Source organism: Petaurus breviceps, unplaced genomic scaffold (genome assembly GCF_028583685.1).
Source record: "Petaurus breviceps papuanus isolate PSGF00001 unplaced genomic scaffold, PetGlider_PUasm1.0 90925, whole genome shotgun sequence".
NCBI lineage: Eukaryota > Metazoa > Chordata > Mammalia > Diprotodontia > Petauridae > Petaurus > Petaurus breviceps.
The window spans coordinates 36,237,678-36,258,295 of NW_027187380.1; the positions used below are offsets into that span (position 1 = coordinate 36,237,678).

General features: G+C 39.1%; 1 protein-coding gene across 1 annotated transcript in view; it reads left to right on the plus strand.

The window, feature by feature from the left end:
• DNAH9 (dynein axonemal heavy chain 9) overlaps positions 1-20,618 on the plus strand; it is a 531,344-nt gene that overhangs the window by 301,851 nt on the left and 208,875 nt on the right. Inside the window, exons 41-43 of the mRNA XM_069076799.1 lie at positions 5,325-5,564; positions 8,738-8,899; positions 16,283-16,479. Of these exons, the coding sequence (XP_068932900.1) occupies positions 5,325-5,564; positions 8,738-8,899; positions 16,283-16,479 (599 nt within the window). The remainder of the gene's footprint in view (positions 1-5,324; positions 5,565-8,737; positions 8,900-16,282; positions 16,480-20,618) is intronic.

Below are 20,618 nucleotides of genomic sequence, written 5' to 3' on the forward strand. Positions count from 1 at the left end.
GGAAGGAAGGAAGGAAGGAAGGAAGGAAGGAAGGAAGGAAGGAAGGAACTACAGCTCTGGAAGTTAAGAGGGAGGGCATTTTTTGTACCTTATGGTATCCTCATTTCTTAGCACAGTGCCTCACACAGAGTAGTCTCTTAATAATGTTTATTGCCTGATAGACAATGAATCCCAGATGCCCATAGGATATTCAGGTAAAGATGTCCAGTGGGGAGGTTAGGAATGTGGAACTGGAACTCGGGAGAAAGAGGTGGGTTGTATGCCTATAAGAATCATTTCATGATAGTTAAATCTCTGGGACCTAATAAGATCACTTGAGAGTATTTTTTTTTCCAAATGCTTTATTAACTTCTGATTTACATCATTCATTTCCTCCAGATTTTGAGTTACAAATTTTCTCCCCATTTTTCCCCCACCTACCGCCCCAAAATAGCAGTCCCACAGGATATCCCCTCCTCCAATCTGCTCTCTCCCATATTTTCTCCCATACCCCTTTCAACTTTTCCAGTGGATCTCTATGCCCCAGTGCCTGTATATCTTATTTCCTAATTACATGTAAAATGGTATTAATAATAATATATATTTGAATATTTTATTTTAAACTTTGAATTCCAGATTCATTCCCTTCCTCCCTTGTCACCCACCCTTACTGCGAAGATAAGCAGTTCAGTATAGGTTGTACATGTATGGCTAATGCAAAACAATAACATACGGTAGTAGATATATTGTAAAAGACTGACTATATTTCCTTCCCTCCTATCCAACCTCCCACTTATTCTGTTCTCTACTTTGATCCATCCCTTTTCAAAAGTGGGTGCTTCCAACTTCCCTCCCCCCCAGCCTGCCCTCCCTTCCATCATCCCCCCTTTCATCCCCTTCCCCCCTACTCTCTTGGAGGGTGAGATACCGTATTTAGTGTGTATTTCACCCCCCCCCAAGCCAAATTCAATGGGAATAAGGTTGACCCATGTATCAGCAATGCCATATTCACAATGCCTATAGAGATTACAAATATGCTGATATAATTATCCATCACAAAATACATCATGTTTGCCATATGGGGAAATAAACTAGAAAATTTATTAAGATACCAAAAGACTGAGTCCCAAAACCAGAAAGTGAAAGCCATCAGAGTAGTTATGATATTGGCACAGGTAGATAAAGTAGAAAGCACCCACATTTTCAAGCCTTTAAAACAGAACAGGCTACCTCAGGCAAAGGTCCTCCTCTCCCCACTCACAGCAACCACCCAGCGTCCGGGAAGCGCGCTCCCAGCAGCTCCGGCCCCTGGCAGTGCTCAGCAGGAGTCCTTAGCAGAAAAGTCCTTAGCAGTCCTAACTCAAAAAAAAAAAAAAGACTTCGCGCTGCCGCTGCCTCTGCTGCTGCCGCCGCCGTCACAACCACCGCCAACCGCCGCCAGCCACCGCAGGACCGTTAGCTCGGCTTTCACTTTCTCTCGCTTTCCGCTTTCTCTTGCTCTGCTATGTCAGCACGTCCATGGGGCATGGAAGATCTTTAAATCCCATAACCCTTACAACCCATTCCCTTTTGCCTTCCTATTCTTCCCCTCCATTATAACCATTTTCCCTTGACTGTTCTGTATGAGATAGTTTACCCCATTCTGTCTCTCTCTCCATCTCCTCCCATTATATTCCACTCTCACCTCTTAATTTCACCTTTTAAGTATCATTCCTTCCTGTTAAATTGGTCCTGTGCCCTCTATCTATGTATACCTGTGAGTATATATTCACACATTCACATATGTATTCATATGCCCATATACCCTCATATATAGACATATAAAAAGTTTCATAAGTTACAATTATTTTTTTCCATGTAGGAATGTTAATAGTTCAATTTTGATAAGTGCCTTATGATTTCTTTTCTCTGTTTACCTTCTCATGCTTCTCTTGCTTCTTGTATCTGAATGTCAAATTTTCTTTTCAACTCTGATTTTTTCAGCAAGAATGCTTCAAAGTCCTCTATTCCACTGAATGACCATATTTTCCCCTGAAACATGATACTCAGTTTTGCTGGGTAGTTGACTCTTGGTTTTAATCCCAGCTCCTTTGACCTCTGGAATATCATATTCCAAGCCCTTCAATCCCTCAGTGTAGAAGCTGCCAGATCCTGTGTTATCCTTATTTTTTTCCCACAATATCCAAATTGTTTCTTCCTGGCTGCTTGTAATATTCTCTCCTTAATCTGGGAATTGTGGAACCTGCCTATAATATCCCTAGAAGTTTTCTTTTGGGGAATCTTTTTTCAGGAGGTGATTGGTGGATTCTTTCAACCTCTATTTTGCCCTCTGGTTCTAAAACATCAGGGCAGTTTTCTTTGAGAACTTCCTGGAGGATGATTTCTAGGTTCTTACTTTGATCATGGCTTTCAGGTAGTCCAATAATTTTTAAATTATGTCTCCTGGATCTATTTTCCAGGTCAGTGGTTTTTCCAATGAGATATTTCACATTGCCTTCTATTCTTTCATTTGTTTGGATCTGTTTAACAGCATCTTGATTTCTCATAAAGTCATTAGCTTCCATTTGCTCCAGTATAATTCTGAAGCAATGATTCTCCTCATTGAGCTTTGGAGATTCTTTTTCCATCTGGCAAATTCAGCTTTTTAAGGCTTTCTTCTCCTCATTGCCTTTTTGAGCCTCTTTTGCCATTTGAGTCAGTCTGTTTTTTAAAGTGTTATTTTCCTCAGTCAGGCTGTTGACTTTCATTTCATAATTTTCTTGCATTGTTCTCATTTCTCTTCCTAATTTTTCTCTGCTTCTTTTATCTGCTTCTTAAGGTCCTCTATGGCCTGTAACCAGCTTGTATTTTCCTTTGAAGCTTTTGGTGCAGGATTTCTGACTTCACTGTCTTCCTCCTGTTCCATGCTTTGCTCCTTTTTGTCCCCAAAATAGGAGTGTAATGTTGGAATCTTCTGTCTGCTTTGTTTCCTTTGCCTGGTCATGTCACCCCTCAGTCACTTGACCCCTCAGCTTTTTGCCACAGTAGGACTCTGCCACCAGACAGGGGAGCTTTTGTCCCAAACACTGGGGATTTCTCAGTTGCCAGAGGTATTAGATGGGTGCCCTCTCTGAAGCCTGTACATGCTCTGGCAAGCTGAACATACACCCCAGGACCTCCACCCTAGACTGCAATCCAGATCCAAGCAGATTAAAGCAAGAGCGCTTACCCCTCAGACTAGTGCTTGGTCCCCCTACACTCTGCAGGCCAGGAGCTAAAGCCGCCATGTGGCGCTGGCTGGCTGTGCCGGGGGGCTCAGTGGCTTCTCACACTGGGGGCAAAAGCCACGCGCTCCCACTTACTCGGTCCCAAAGTCCAGACTGCCCTGAACTCTCAATTTGTCCTTTGAATCTATGTGTTGATAAATCTGGAAACATCTACAGCTGCTGCTGATCTGGAGTCCCTCTGGCCCCCAGCTGGTCAGGCCCGCCCTGGGGCTAAAGCCTTGGTGTGGGGCTAGGCTCGGCAACCATGGCACTGGCCAATTCCTGCTGGCCTGCCAGGCTGTCCTCAGTGAGAGTTTAGCTTCTCTGTGTCATTTTGTGGGTTCTGCAGCTCCAAAGTTTGTTTAGAGTCCCCTTTTTACATGGATTGGGGAAGGTGGAAGCTGGAGCAGTGGGGAGGTCCTGCTTCTACTCCACCACCTTGGCTCCACCCCGCCCACTTGAGAGTATTTAGAGAAAAGGGATAGGCACAGGATAGTCAATAAATTCACAAATGGAATAGGACCTAAATAATGACCCTGTAGAGGCAACAAAAAGATATATCAATTAGGAAAAAAAACCACAGCAGAGCAGGTTCACAAAAACCAAAGGAGGAGAGAGTATCTAGAAAGAAAGGGTAGTTAACAGTCTCCAATTCTACAAAGCAATTAAGAAGGATAAAAACTGAGAAAAAGTGAATTGCAATAAAAATGCCATTGGTGACTTTGTAAAAAGCATTTCTAGTCAAGTGATAAGGACAGAAGCCAGACTGGAAGGAACTGAGAAATAAGAAGAAAATGGAGGCAATAAGTCTGACTTTTCTGATTGTGGCTTGAAAGAAAGGAAATATAAGTGCAACAACTTGAAGGGATGCTTGGGCCAAATGAAAGTTTATTAAGGATGGGGAAGATCTGGATATATATGCAGGCATCAGTGAAGGATGTTAAAATTTAAGTGTAGAGAGTAGATGATCAAAGGAATAAGTTCCTGGTGAAGATAAGAGGGAATTGGATCAAAGACTCAAGTAAAGAGATTGGCCGGGAAAGGAGTATTTGCAATCATGGTCTGTTGGCTATAGAGATAGCTTTACACGTCAGTCCTTGTCTTACCAGTTCTGGGACTACATGTTACTGAACAATAATTCTCATTGCCATTTGTGCAGTATCCATTTTCCAAAGACAATAAACTAGTCAGGATTATTCTTAAAGGAGGAGAAAGGGCCAGCATTTTCATAAGCATAAGAGATTACTTCCTGATCTCATAGACTCTGAGTTCCAAGGAATCTCAAAAGTCCAACTTCCTAACATGAATGAATGAATGAATAAAAGCACACATTTATTAATCATTTACTATATGCCAAGCACTGTTCTATACATTGGAGATACAAGTAGAACAACAAAATAGTCCCTACTTTCTATTCTATTTTTCTATATTTCATATTCTAATTAGGAAAGAAACTACATAAAAGAGAGTTCTACAAGGTGGATGGGAAGACCCAAGGGTCTTAAAGGTCCATTGATGGTACAGATAATAATGGAAGGTCAGGTGAAAGAGAGTGGTCTGGAAGCAAGGAGAACATTTGGACAGAGTAGCAGAATGCCATCTCACCAGAAGAAAAATAAAATTGTTGACTCCTAGCTCATCTAAATAGTGTGAATTTCTATGTCATTATTCTTCCCCCTCTGTCCCACTGGATCTAGGTCACCAATGGATGGGGGTAGGAATGCAAGGAAGGCATTTCAAGACATTGTGTATCTTTTCACCAGCCATTCATAGCTAATGGAGCTAGGACAGAGTGCAAAGGGAAGACAAGGGGAAAGGGAACCAGGTGCTATATAGCTTTCCTGTCAGACAATTGATCTGGGGATAAACTAGCCGGTCTATTCTCCTTTATGATATTTTGTCATTTAATTTCAGGCTATGGAAGTTATAAAGTATATCTTGCTCACACATAGAATTCCAAGGCCCTCAAATTTTTCACTGTGCGTTATTGTGTAGCAAGGGCACCCACTACAGTGGTGTAAATCTTAAAATGTTTCATCCTCGACTGGTATTTGTAAGAAACATCTAATTCCTCCAACTCCTTTTTCTTTTCTTATGCAGCGTCATTTTAGCATCTTTGTGCTCTCCTTCCCGGGAGTAGATGCATTGTCTTCAATCTATAGCACCATCTTGACTCAGCATCTAAAACTTGGTAATTTTCCATCATCACTGCTGAAATCCACCCCCCAACTCATCAACTTGGCCATTACCTTCCACCAGAAGATTGCTGCCACATTTCTCCCCACAGCAAAAAAATTCCATTACATCTTCAACCTCCGGGACTTCTCCAACATTTTCCAAGTGAGTAGAACATAGTCATCTTCATTCATCATAGCTAATGTTTATGTAGTATGAGTCTCAAAGTGCTTTACAAACCTTATCTCATTTAATCATCATGACAGTACTGTGAGGTAAAAACTGATGGTATCTCTATCTTACAGCTGATAAATTGAGATATAAAGAGGTTAAGTAACTTGCCCATGGTCATACAACCAATAAATATTCACGTTGAAATTTGAACCTAAGTCTCTCCTAACTCCAAGCCCAGTCCTAGTATACCACATTACTTCTCCATAATGATTCTTAGGCTCTGGGAAGGAGAAGTATGGGATTGTTTTAAGGAATGAACCTGACTCTTGATGACAATGTTATTAATTACTAAAGCAAATCTTAATGCCAAAGCTCTTGGTATATGCACAGGTTCAGAGGGACCCTCACATAATCAATAATAAGCAGATAGAATCTTATGGGTTATACAAACAAGAGCTTCAAAGACATCATTTATCATCATCAACCATTGCAATAGGAAGGAATGTTAGTGGAAATCTTGCCCAAATACCTGATTTTACAAATGAGGAAGGTCAGGCACAGAAAGAGGTCACTTGCCCAAGATCAAACAGCAATTTAATGGCAAATCTTGAATTTAAACACAGATATCCTGATGTCCAAACTAGTCCTCTTTTCCTTATGTCATGTTGTTTCCAGATAATTATCTCAGTAAAATAAAAATGTACTAATGGCTTCTTTCCTGTGTAAGGGTAGAAGAAGGAGAGTTTCTAGGTCTTGGACATGGTGATATAATTCCATATCTGTCCAAGGAAGGAAAGTGGTACCAAGGAATAATAGGATTCCAAAGTCATTTGTCTTTTTCTGGTGGTAGATCCCTGAAACCTTCATTACCTTTGGAGTGAGTTCACTACAGAACTGACCTCACTCCGGCCCTTCCTAAAACATATCAACTGTATCTTTTTTTAGAATGTGACCCTCAGTTCTGAGGGTTGCTGAAGACTCTAGGATTCTGGAGTATTTGTCCTCATTATTTCTCCCCCTCTAACTGGTCTCCTTGCCTCCATTCCTCAGTCTTGCCTTCACCTCCTTTCTATTCCATCTTTCATGCAACTGCCTGAGTGATCTTTCTAATCAGTAGGTTTGACAGTTTCACTAGCCTGCTCAGAAACCCCTCAATGACAGCCCATTGCTTATGGAAACAGAATAAATTCAAATTCCTTACTTGACATTCAACACCCTCCACAATCTAGTTCCAACTTCTTTCTTATTCTGTCCTCCCAACAAATACATGACTCTCTTACCCTTTGCCTAGATTGTACTCCCTTCACACAGAATTCCTGACTTACTTCAAACTCACCTGAGGTATGTAAGATCTGTCCTGATTCCCTGGATGTTGATACTTTCCTCCTCCCTCCCCTCAAGCAGTGTTGTATTTATTCTGTATATATTTTGTACATATAGAGCTATAGATTTGCTATACACACACAGATATCTCCCCTGATAGAATGTAAGCTTGTTATAGTTTAGTCTTTGAATCTCTAGCACTCTAGCACATTGCCTGCACATAATAGGGACTTAATAAATGTCTGTTGGTTGATTAATTGATGATAAACTTTTTTATGCATTTTTCCTTTTCTTATTTTCATTTTGATTGAGTTCAAATCTTTCTTTTACAAAATTTTCACATATGCATGCATATGTATATGTATTTGTATGTGTGTAAATACATACATATGTGTATATACATATGCATGTATGTATATGTACATACACATATGCATGTGTGTATAAACACATACATATATTCAATGTTGCTTTTAACACATATAGTGATGGGAGTCTTCCTACTTTATGAGTCCATTATATTCTGCTTGAATGGTGGAATTCAATGATACTTTTCAGCTCCTAGTTGACAGTGAAGAGCTGTATTCTTCAGATTTATCATCAGTTCATACAGTTCTGTGCCAAAATCTACCAAGCATTTCAGTCATTCAAATGTTTTCTTGCATATGTGCTCCAAGAATAAAATCATCAGCATACATCAGCTCCTGAGTAACGCTTCTTACTATGTTGAGTTTAAAATGTTTCCTGGATGTCTATAAGCATATTTCTGTCCTCTCTTATCTAATAGCTTTACAAATTCAAAGGCTCCCCCCACCCCAGGCCTGTTATGACTCCTCCCACCTGTTAAATCCTATTGAAATCATTCTGTTCATTCAAATTCTATGTTAAGTAGCAACTTCTCCAAGGCTCCTTCTTTTATCCTTCCATGTAAGTCCAGTGCCACCCTCCTGGGATTCCTTAGGTCACTACAATTACTCTCTGATGTATATTTAATTACTTTTAAATTGCACTACAGTTACCTATGTTCTAACTTCTCTGGGAACTGTATCTGCTTTGATGCTGCTGTCCAGGTATCAGGAGTTTGCCACAAAGGCAAACTTTGCCATAACCATGGGCCTTCCTTTAGTAATGACATAGTAGAATTTGCTTCCCTCAAACAACTTCCAGCAGCCACAGAAACTCACATGTTGTGCATATTCAACAAATATTGTTATTTAAAATAGCTAAATTTAGTCTTGATGTATTACCCAAAAATTATCTCAGATCAGATGTCTTAATATAAATATCTAACATTTTGGGACAATTTATAGACTAGATATAAGCCCATGATTTAGGACTGTATGTAAAATATAATCTAAACCATTGTTTCAGAATTCATATTTTGCATAATCAGTAGCACTTTTGAAATTTCTCTTAGGAAATTTTTATATTGTATTTGTGTTCCCTTACTTGATTGTAAACTCTGTGAGAATATGGATTATATCTTACTTACCTTCATCTCTCTCTTCCCCTAGTATCCAGCACAGTTCTGTAAAACAGTATTTTTTTGGCCTGAAGCTATGATTTCCTCATGTAAAAAATTCCCTGTATCAATTCAGATCAATAATTGTTCTACAGGAGTAGGACTTGAATCCAGGCCCTCCAAGGCCAGCATTCTATCTACCATGCCATATTTCCTCTATAATTTGCATATTAGTTGGTACTTAATAAATGATTACCGAATAAATGAATGTTAATGAAAAATGAAACAATCCAGATTTTACTGGTAGCACTTGTGAAATGGAAATACAATTTAAAAACTAAATTTCCCTTTTGTATAGTGATTTTTTTTGTTCTTGCAGGGCATTCTCTTTTCCACAGTGGAAACCATCATATCACCATCAGACCTTGTGAAGCTCTATCTCCATGAGTCCAATCGGGTTTATCGGGATAAGATGGTTGAAGAAAAAGACTTTGACATCTTTGATAAAATTCAAATTGAAGTGGTAAAGAATTTTTTTGATGTAAGTATCCAGTGCTATGGGATGTTCAAGTGACAAATAACTACAAATGAGAAAGAAACCAGATGATGACATCCAGCCCACAGGTTGAAGAGAGAATTCTGAAGCTATGTGACAGAGAAGGGTAATTTGCCATCTTATTGCCCATCTGGAAATTTTAAGGCTAAGAAGTAAACTCTGCATTAATCATAGGAATCAAGTCTTAGAATGAAAAAGGAGCCTTGTACAATGCAAGGCTTTCTTCTGCCAAGTGCCTAATAAATGCGCATCCAGCTTTGGCTGGATCACTTCCAGGGATGGGGAGGGCAAGAAAGAGAGACTCACTATTTTCTGAGTTAGCCCATTCTATTCTGCCTGAATGGCAGAATTTAACCCTAGGTTAATAATGAGGAATTGTATAGAGTTTCCCTTATACTGACTAAAAGGTGATCTTGGTCTTCTTTACATTTATATTCAGTCCACAATTTGATCACAGCCTTTCTCTTCTAAGCATTCCAGAGATATCCTAATATTTTCTTGCATGTGTGTCATGAGACCATAGTAATATATCAATTCCTGAATAATTCTTTTGTAATATGTTGAGTTGGAAGAGTTTCACAGGTGTCCAAAAGCATATTCTAGTGACAATTTGACTTAGATTTCATATAAAATGCTATAAAAAAAAAGCTACCTTTCACTCTGACATATCCTACCACCCATCTAGTAGTCTAACCCTAATATATTGTCTTCATAGGTTCCAGAGTCAAATTTATTTGTTTCTTTGGTCCTAAACTATGATTTCTTCTGTGTAGGGGACACTCTCTACCAGCATAGATCAGCAGCTGTTGAAGTAAGCTTATAGTCTTAGATAGTTACCTAAGGTTTTAAAAGGATAAGTGATCTGCCCAGAGTTCCACAACCAGGTTGTGTTGTTGTGAAGAGAATAAGATTGAGCTGAGGCCTGGTGCAGAGTAAATTTGGGTGTGGATTTATTGATCAAGCCTATGGCTGCCCAGAGTATACACTCAAATCAGGCAGCCCTATATTAGGGTACAGACTGAGTTTATAAAGGTAAAAACCACAATTGGGGAGGGGAGCTAGCATAAGCAATGACATACAGAAGCCAAGAACAGCCATTGACTGGATCCATGGTTCAGGGCTAATTTGTAAAACATGGTACAAGGGTATAATGATTTGACCAGGGTCCTTCCTAGAACAGGGTGGAGGGCACAGGGGCAGTAGAATTCCCTGAACAGTCTAGGGTCATGGAACAGGTCAGGGTCATGTTCTAGGTGAAGGTGATGAGGGATAGCTCACAATAGGTTCAGCAGGAACTCTGATCTTATCTAAGACCAGAAAGCCTGCAATTCAGTCTTGAAAGAATTCAGCCCAGGCCAACTTGGAGTCAGAGTTGTAAAAGTTTATTTTATGCTTTACAGCGGGCAAGGGTCCTTAGGGGACCTGCAACCTTAAAGGGGTAGAATTAATGTTTGTATAGAATAATCCATAGTAGAACCCATGCCAAATATGCTAACTAGGTGCTTAAGGGTGGGATTAGGGAGAAATTAAGGTGGGGCCAGTGTTTAAAGAAACATACATTTTTAATGTAACTGTGCAGGAGTATTGCCCATAATTCACTGGGAAAAAAGGCCAAGGGGGGCTACCTGGAGGTGTGGTTTTAGGCTTGAAACATCACTAAGTCAGCTAGCAGTCAAGGGCTGACTGAGAAGTGCCCATTCTGCCACCCATCAGTGTCATGTTTGATAAGATTGATGTCTGGGAACCAAGGCTAACAGAGACTCAGTGTGTGGATAATAGGCTAAGGAGTTAACCCAGAGATAGGGTCCTGAAGGATTCATTGAGACAGCCAAGGAGTCAACCTAGAGATAGGGTACTGAAGGATTCGTGGGGGCAGTGGGACACTATACGAGGGGGAGATGATAGTTGCCTAAGCTGGAATGTTTATAGATACTTTAGTGAAAGATTCATAGGAATAGCTTATCCCTGTTCCAAGCTGAGATAAACAGTTCATGAGTTGTTGCTGGGCAGAGTTAATGCCCTGAAGCTGGGAGGGGGGGCGGGGTATGATTTTACAAACTGGTTTTACAGATTGAAGTTACAAATTGGTATTACAATTTGATGTTACAAATATAGATCCCAAGCACCCCATCAAAGGGTGTAGGGGACCCTGCTTGGTCAACATCTTGGGTAAAGGACATTGCTTGGTCAGCATAGACTTGCCCCATGATCTCTATACAGGCTTGCACCATAATCCTTATACATGCTGCTGTTTCAAGGCTTACTGATTTAGGGAAGTTCTAACTTAAGAAAAGATAAGGGGCCAGGACTTTGCCTCTTACCTAGGACTACGCCTTTAAGCTGTTACACGCAGTTATAGCTATGATAAAAACAAAGACAAATGTAAAGGGGCTTAATGGTGACTTAATGTTGGGCTCCAAATCAAGTAGCATGTGATTTGGGTTACCTTACAACAGTTTCAGAAGCAAACCTCGAACCAAGGACATTCTATCTCCAAGGCCAAACCCTCTCTGCTTTCACTACAAAACATTGACTCTCAACCTATGAATAATGTCAAAAGCCATAGTGAAGTCAATGAAGATAGCTTGGTGTTTTCTCCTATACTTTCATGGTATTTTTTTGTGAGGCAGTTATCATGTCTTGTGTCCCATATTGTCACAATGAAATTCAAGAATGAGTGGTTAGGGGCGGCTAGGTGTCAAAGTGAGTAAAGTGCCATCCCCAGAGTCAGGAGGACCCGAGTTTGGTTCCAGCCTCACTTAACACCCACACAAAAAAACTAGCCGAGTAGCCTTGGGCAAGTTACTTAACCCCAATTGCCCTCCAAAAGGCCAAAAAAAAAAAAAAACAAAAACGAGTGGTTAGCTATGAGGGATAACTTGTTAGCAATTATACATTTACCTGTATTGCCTTATAAAGTAATGAATTAATCATGGAAAGTGTCTGTCAAGGATGCTGAAGAAAACAAATTCCTGTATTAGATTGAAGGCTAAACTAGATGACCTCTAAAAACTCTCAACTCAGGGCATTTAAGTGGTGCAGTGAATAGATCACAGGCCCTGGAGTCAGGAGGACCTGAGTTCAAATTCAGCCTCAGACACTTAAAACTTGGTAGCCATGTGACTTTGGGCAAGTCACTTAACCACAACTGCCCTGCCTTCTCCCCTCCAAAAAGCAAAAAAACAAAACAAACAATAACCTAACTCTTAAATGTTTATTATTCTGAATTATTCAGATTACCTTATATACATATACATATATAAACATATACATACATACATACATATTCAAAAAAGAGGGATAAAGTCTTAAGAATGGCAAAAATAACAAAGGAAAGAAAATTAACTGAGGAGGGGGAAGATAGGAGTAAGAAAAAATTTTTTAAATGAAGGTAAAATTAGCACACACATTCCCAGCCAGATACCCAGGAAATGTTAAGTAATCTGGGCTTGAAATGAGCAATTCCCTCTTAAATTTTTCATTTAAATTGTGTTCTTCAGATTCATTTCTGTCTCCCCATACCCCCTTTTCAATGTGAAAACCTAATCAAGTAGCCTAATATCTATGAAAATTTGCCCAATCCACATAAAGAAAGCCATTCAACCCTGATTTTACCTTTAAAATCAAGTTACTTCTTTTGAAAGACTAAAAATGAAATCCTGTCCCCCCTCCCCCACCCAAGCCCTTCTAGATGTCACTTTGTACACTCTCTTTTGCTAAAGTTCCACTCCATGCCTCATCATGTGGAGATGACCTTGAGTTTTCAAAGGCACAAAGTGTACAATCTCTGATATCAAGAAGGAAATGTTTTAACTATGGACTTGACATCATCCAACCATCCACCTAAGTTCAGGGCTATCCATCAAGCAGTTTCTTTAGTCACAGAATAAGGGGATTGTACTATATGACCTCTGAGGCCCCTTCAAGCCCTAGATCCTTGCTCCTACATCCCTATGACTTTTTTTTTTTAGCTTCAGCAAGTCATTAAGTCATCTATGTGGAGAATTTGTAGTCTGCATCAGTGGAGGGAGTGCCAGCTACATTTTATGGGCTATTTGCTTTTGGTCACTTCTTCATAGCCAAATTCATATATTAAAATCTGAGAAGACATTATTGTGACCAGACTGCATGTGGTCCAGAATTTACAGAATTCAGCTTCACATTGCCGACTCATTAATATAAAGTAACTTAGTACTTGTCAGAATCAGTCCTCTGTGTCATATCATTCTTTAAGTGAGTAAATGGGTCCTTTATTCCCTTTCCCGTGTTTTTCCCAGGACAACAGCATCTCTTATTGCCCTGAATTTGGGGCTAGTCCAGATATCTGGCATTCCATATTCTTTGTATTTCAATGCTTTTTAATCCATCTGTATAATTATTTTGTGCATAACCTTAGAGGTCATCTGGTACAATCCAAAACTAAGCTTTTGCTCAGGAAATCTTTTCCCCCTTACATCATATTAGACAAGTAGTTGTCCAGACTTCTTTGTCTGACAGATTTCAGTGAGGAGAAACCCACTACCTTCCTAGGCAGCCCATTCTACTTTAGGATAGAATTGTTAGAAGGTTTTTCTTCTATCAAGTCAAAATTTGCCCTTTTGTACCTCGTAGCCATTGTTCCTAGTCCTGCCCCCTGATCCCAAATAGAAAATGGCTAATCCCTCTTGTACATTAGACTTGACTGTCTCTCTAAAATTTAAACCCTATTGGAGCTAATCATCTACCATCCTCTCTTATGCTTACTCCTGCATTGCCATTTTTTCCTATTCACACTATGTTTTTGTCCCAGGTAGCTGGCATAGTTTATCAGAAAGTTTTATCTTCGTTTCCCTTATGACTAATTTGAAGTCCTCCTTATCTCCCAAATTCGGCTCTATGATGTCTTAGTTTGAGGGAGTTGAAATCCTAGCTAATTGTATGCTAAGGTTTTCTGTTCAACCCATATACATCCCTCTTTTAGATGGGTCTAATTGTTTATGCTTTCCTAGCTATTTAGGTTAGTGAATCTTCCTTCTCCTTAGAAAACCGGTTCTTCCATCTTGGAAGACCTGAAAACCTAATCTTCCATCATTTCCTCTATGACCTTTCTCTATGTTTCATCTATAAGGCATTGTCATGAGAATGGGAATTTGAATCTTCCCTGCCCCTTAATAGACCTAGGGGGGAATTTGAAGACTGGGAGTCCCCTGCTTTGAAAGTAAACTCTGCCTCCTAATGGGCTGAATGTAATCACATGGAGCCTGTGATGGAGGGAATTTTCAGAAGTGTGCAGCAGAGCCCACAGGAAGCTTCCCTGCAGTGAAGATAAACTCTGCCACCTAATAGGCTGAATGTAGTCACATGGAGCCTGTGGTGGGAGGAGTTTTGCTGAAGGGAAGCAGAGCCCACAGGAAGTTGGTAGTGAGAGCAGCCAGACTATGGGGGGAAAGGACACTCATTAAGGTGATAGAGAGGTTTGTGAGTAAATATTGATTTTGTATTGGTTTATGGGAAGACTAAAAGATGGCATGGCTCTCAGTTATGGCTTCTGAATATCTTTGGTACTATGATAGAACTGGCTTATTGGTTTTGGGATTCGATTTTTTGGTGCCTAATTAAATGTTTCCATTGTCTTCTCTACCTGGAGAATCTGGTATATTTTGCAATCAAATGTCATGCGATACTTATAGTCACAGTCTTTATTGTGATCGTGGGTGCTGTAAATATTGCATTGACGCTACAGGCATCTGGACCCAAACAAGATATTTTACTTCATCTTATCATCCCCGAAAATGGCAACAGTTGTCCATTTGTCTAAGGCTTGAACAAGTCTATTTATTCGTTTACTATTTAGGGTTACTGTTGGTTTCATAGGCTAGTTACATTTTATAAGGCTTTTATAGTATACATGGTCACTAAGTTTCAGGGCTTAGACTCTGTCCTTTAGTATACCCAAATCCATGTAAAGTCAGCTTCGTTATAAAGGAGCTTCATTGTATTCACACCTGTATAACCTGGGTAAGTCATATCCTCTCTCTAGGTCTCTAGAAAACCTTGTCTATAAAATGAAGAGTTTGGACTATGCTGTCTCTAAGGTCACTTTATAACTCTATGATCTATGAACCTATGATCTGTAAATATTTTAAGAGTATTGGGAACTAACTATCATTATTACTCCTATACTTATAGTCACAGTCTTTATTGTGATTGTGGATGCTGTAAATATTGCATTGGCTCCACAGGCATCTGGACGCAAACTAGATATTTTACTTCATCTTATCCCCAAAAATGGCAACAGTTGTTGCCCCAAGAGTTACTGATGGCACTTTCCTCAGAAGTCAGATTTTATTTCCAGGATAAGCATTTAGAACAGCAACTAGCCACAAAAATGTAAAATCCAGCTGCAGCATTTAAGATTATTTTAGTGGTACCTTTTTGGAGGTTATTAAAAAAAAAAGTAGATTTGAGGGAGATCATTACATACTTTCTCTTATTTGTCAGACTGCTGAACTCAAGTCTGAGCCCAAGAGTATATAATAATTATTATTATTTATTATAATAACTTTGGGGGCAACTAGGTGGCACAGTGAGTAAAGCCCGTGCCCTGGAGTCAGAAGGACCCGAGTTCAGTTCCGGCCTCAGACACTTGATACCCACATACACACACACACACACACACAAAATTAGCCGTGTAATCTTGGGCAAGTTACTTAACCCCAATTGCCCTCCAAAAGGCAAAAAAATAAATTAAAAAAATAATAACTTTTATATAGCACTTATATGCCAGGTACTGTGCTGAGTACTTTAAAATGATCTCATTTGATCCTCACAACCACCTTGCAAGGTAGGTTCTGTTATTATGCCCATTTTACAGATGAAGAAACTGAGGCAAACAGATTAAGTGACTTGTTCAGGATCACAAAACTAGTAAATGTCTGAAATTGGTTTTGGATTTGAACTCATATCTTCCTGACTCTAGGACCAGCTCTCTATCCATTGTGCCATGTACCTGCCCCAGAGTTGCTCATGCTCCAGAGTTGTCCCTAACAATACTTCTACTAACAGAGGGGCTCCTCAAGTATATGTAGATGACTGCTAGATCTTCAAAGGCTCAAGGGCATGTCTTTCTATCCCACTTAGAAAAAAGAACTGTTACCACTCCCACTTTTGAGGGTGCTAGCGAATAAAGACATGCCATGCCATTTCAAAAGCATTGTGAACCTCAGTTTATAGAACATCCAATTTTTCAGGAAGTCAAGAGAGAGGGTAGAAGTCAGCACTGCTGTACTATTTCTAAAGAAATCCTGGCAACTAAAAGCAAGCCAAGTTACTTGCTTCTGTTCTTTGGGAAAAAGTGAAAGATGATCTTGTCTTGTATCACATTAATAGGATATGGACAAGACTCTGGAGGAAACCAAGAGACTGAACATATACTGCCATTTTGCAAATGGTATTGGTGAGCCCAAATACATGCCAGTGAAGACATGGGAACTTCTGACCCAAATCCTGGTAGAAGCCTTAGAGAACCACAATGAGGTCAACCAAGTGATGAACCTGGTTCTCTTCAAGGATGCCATGTGCCATGTGTAAGTATTTTTCTGTTGTGGTGTTTCCTTCCTTTACCTTGCAGTTTCAAAGCCTCTGTTTGGGTGTTTGACAAGATTTGATGAACATACAGGAAAACAGTCATGATACCTACTAGCAAAGCTATTATGATTGGATTTGCCACTGTGGAGAGCTTCCCCCCATAACTTATGTCCTAAGGGGAATTTTACTATTATATAGATGATATAATAGTATGGAGAAGTTGAGCCTGGAGAAGTTGACTTCCCCTCCTCATTGATATAAAATGAAGTAAAATGGAAAGTTTGGTATTTGCTAAAGGTTTTACTCATATTCTATCCATAGCTCTGGCACTGCTGAATGCTTGGTCCTCTTTTCTATTTCTCCCTCTCTTGGATCCTTGAGAGCTCTGGGATGGAAGGAGAACTGATTCTATATAAATTCATTGCTTTTTCCATACACCTCTTTCACAATCCTGGGTATAAATCATGCTAGAGGTCAGAAAACCAAATTCAGAAGCATAGAAAGAAATGGAAGCACCAAGTACCTTTTTTATTGTATTATCTGCCCAACTTTTTGCTAAGTCCTACTGCCTACATTTGTATAATCCAACCATGGAAAGGAGATTCTTAACCTTGTCCCAATGAACTAATTTAAAATAATTAAATATTTGCCAGGCAGTGTGTACTGAGTATACAAATTGTACCCTCAAGGTATATAAAAGAAATAGAAAATATCCTTCCTTCCTTTGAGAATCTTAAATGGGTATTTAATTATACATATATAAATTTATTTATACATTTATAAGTTTATATATTGAATGATTATGGTTTTGTAACAAAAGGACCAAAGATAGCTAGCTAAACACTTGTCATGTGACACATGACTATATAGTAATTAACTGGGTTTGAAAAGTTATTTTTATGGGGCGGCTAGGTGGTGCAGTGAATAGAGCACCGGCCCTGGAGTCAGGAGGACCTGAATTCAAATCTGGCCTCAGACACTTGACACAATTACTAACTGTGTGACTTTGGGCAAGTCGCTGAACCCCAGTTGCTCCCCAAAAAAAACAAAAAAAAGAAAAGTTATTTTATTATTTTAAAGCAAATTTCCTAGAACTTACACATCTTCTGATCTTAATCTTGCCACATACTCTCTGTGTGACCTTGGACATTTACCTAAAGGCCTAGTTTGTCATTTGTAAAATAATGCAATTAGATTGAGAATTTGCTAAAGTCCCTTCTGTATCAGCAATGCCATATTCACAATGCCTATAGAGATTACAAATATGCTGATATAATTATCCATCACAAAATACATCATGTTTGCCATTTGGGGAAATAAACTAGAAAATTTATTAAGATACCAAAAGACTGAGTCCCAAAACCAGAAAGTGAAAGCCATCAGAGTAGTTATGATATTGGCACAGGTAGATAAAGTAGAAAGCACCCACATTTTCAAGCCTTTAAAACAGAACAGGCTACCTCAGGCAAAGGTCCTCCTCTCCCCACTCATAGCAACCACCCAGCGCGCTCCCAGCAGCTCCGGCCCCTGGCAGTCCTCAGCAGGAGTCCTTAGCAGAAAATCCTGCTCCCAGCAGCTCCGGCCCCTGGTGGTGCTCAGCAGGGGTCCTAACTCAAAAAAAAAAAAAAAAAAGGGCAACCGCAACCGCTGCCAACCGCCAACCGCAGGACCGTTAGCTCGGCTTTTCACTTTCTCTCGCTTTCCACTTTCTCTTGCTCTGCTATGTCAGCACGTCCATGGGGCATGGGAGATCTTTAAATCCCATAACCCTTACATTCGGCCCCAAGATCTTTCATGTCCCTTACTTGGCAAAAATACAGTAGGAATAACTGGTGTCAACAAAATTTCACAACAATATAACAAGAATAGCACACAATAAACACAAAAAAACATATTTTAGGGTGGGGCTTGAGCACAAGCTCCCCATCATTCCCCCCACCCCAAACAAATGGGGCCCCAAAATCTTGTGGTAAGGGGTGAATATCTCTTCTTCTATGGCTACTTGCTGCTGAAATCAGATGTAGAGCTGTCCCTGTCCTAAGGGGTCCCATTTGAGAGGTCAGTTCTTAATATGCTTGATGCCAGGTCCAAGGGTGACACATCACAGTTGCAGACAGGGGGTGACATCCAGCTTAAGCTATCAGGCATCTACAGATGGAGGGTACCAAGCCTGTGGAAACAAATCTAACAAACAAGGTGAACAAACAAAAAATCAAGAAGAAGCAAAGAGACAATAACCAGATTATTGTAGCCTCACTCACGGTAGAATAAATGATTTAAGGGTACAAATTTGTAATCATCTTCTCCAGAATAAACAATAGTTACAGTGTTATCCTTCCCATATGCTATAATCTCTGCAGCCTTTGGAACATCATCTGGCTTCCGTTTTACCCATACTTTGGACAGATTTTACCCAAATTAGGATTAGCAGCTCAAGGAATACATGTATTGGCTGGAGTAATAGATTCTAATTATCAAGGAGAAATTGTTGTAAAATTCCAGAATTTAGGTGAAGGGCCCATACAGATTCACAAGAATGATAGGATAGTTCAAGTGATTATCGTTCCTTGTAAAACAATGCCACTTGTAAAAACTGACCCTCCTTCCAAAATAACTGTCACAGGAACTGAAGGATTTGGTTCTACTGATAGAATAAAATCAGGAGCTAAAGTATGGGTAAAACTCAGACATTTTAGGATTCTTTACTAACATGCCATTTGGGCACCACATAGGAAAAATTGTTTTATTACCAAAAATATATATTTAATCTGATATAATCTAACTCATCTCAGTTTATTTATTAGATTTGGCTCTTTTGTTATTGTTTTTCCTAAAAATGAAATCTATTTAAAGATTAAAAGGAGGCTAAAATGGATAATTAGTTCTAATGGAATAATAATGATCTTGAATCAGCCAGTAGAGGAGTAAACAGTATGACATGATAGATAGAGGATAGGCACCTAAGGCTATATGTTGAGATCTTGTCTTTGACATATACTAGCTGTGTTAATGTGGGCTTAACTTCTCAATGATCCAAGCAACTTTCTTAGACTATCGGTTATAGACATTACTGATCTGTATCAGTGTGTCTATATCCACACCAATGAAATCACAAATCTAAAACTAATATATATATATATATATATATATGTATATATATATATATATATAAACAAAAAAGATTCCACCTCACAACAAGAAAAGGTCCTTGAAGTGAAAACTCAGAAATTCTTAGGATTGAAGGGCTTAGGTAAGTGATTTTTTTTTCTTCTGGCTTTTAGAAGCAGTTCATGGATCAGCAAAAGCAGTTGTTCTGATTTTGTTGCCCTTTCTATAGTTCTCCATTCAGGCTCTCCAGGTTTTTATTTTCTGTATATTATTTCTGCTCTTAATGGGTTTTACTATTCTCTGCCCTTTTTCACCTCATGCTCTTATTTTAAAATTCGCATTTACATTCTTTCCTTAAAAACTCAATCGTACTTTTCTACTTTGTCATTTTTATCCCAGACCATTTGAGTTCTTATTTCTATTTTTTAATACTTTCAATTAATCCTTTCCTACTGTACATCCTCTCCATCTGTCCTGTGTTTTCCTTTATCTTTTTATTTTATTTCTCAACCTCACCTCTTTGTCTTTTTGTATGTAGAATTCATAGTTATTGGGAATGAAGAGCATTTCAAATACTCTTCTTATCTGAGTTTTCTTGTGCCCTATGTATCTCTAGTTGTTTGTTTTTTCCTGTGTGTGTGTGATTTGCTTTTTATTCCAGTAGGTAGGGTGAGTAGAAATTAAAGAAAAGGTTGTCTGGTTATGTTTTGAGTTTTCTTGCTACATTTTGGTTATTGTCTTATTTATCCTGTAGAAAGTTTGCATTTGGCTTAAACTCAGTTGGCCAAGGAGCCAATAAGGCTGAAAAATGTAAGTAAGTAAGTAAATGTAAGTAAAAAAGTAAGTAAGAAAATGACTTACTTCATAAAAATCTCCATTATCTATTTGTTCATTTATTTATTTATTGCCCATTCCTTTTTTTTTTCATTTTGAGCTCCAAATTCTCATCCTCCCTCCAGCTCTTCCCTCTCCCATTGAGAAGGCAAGTAATATATCAGTTATGCATGGAAAGTCATGAAAAACATATTTC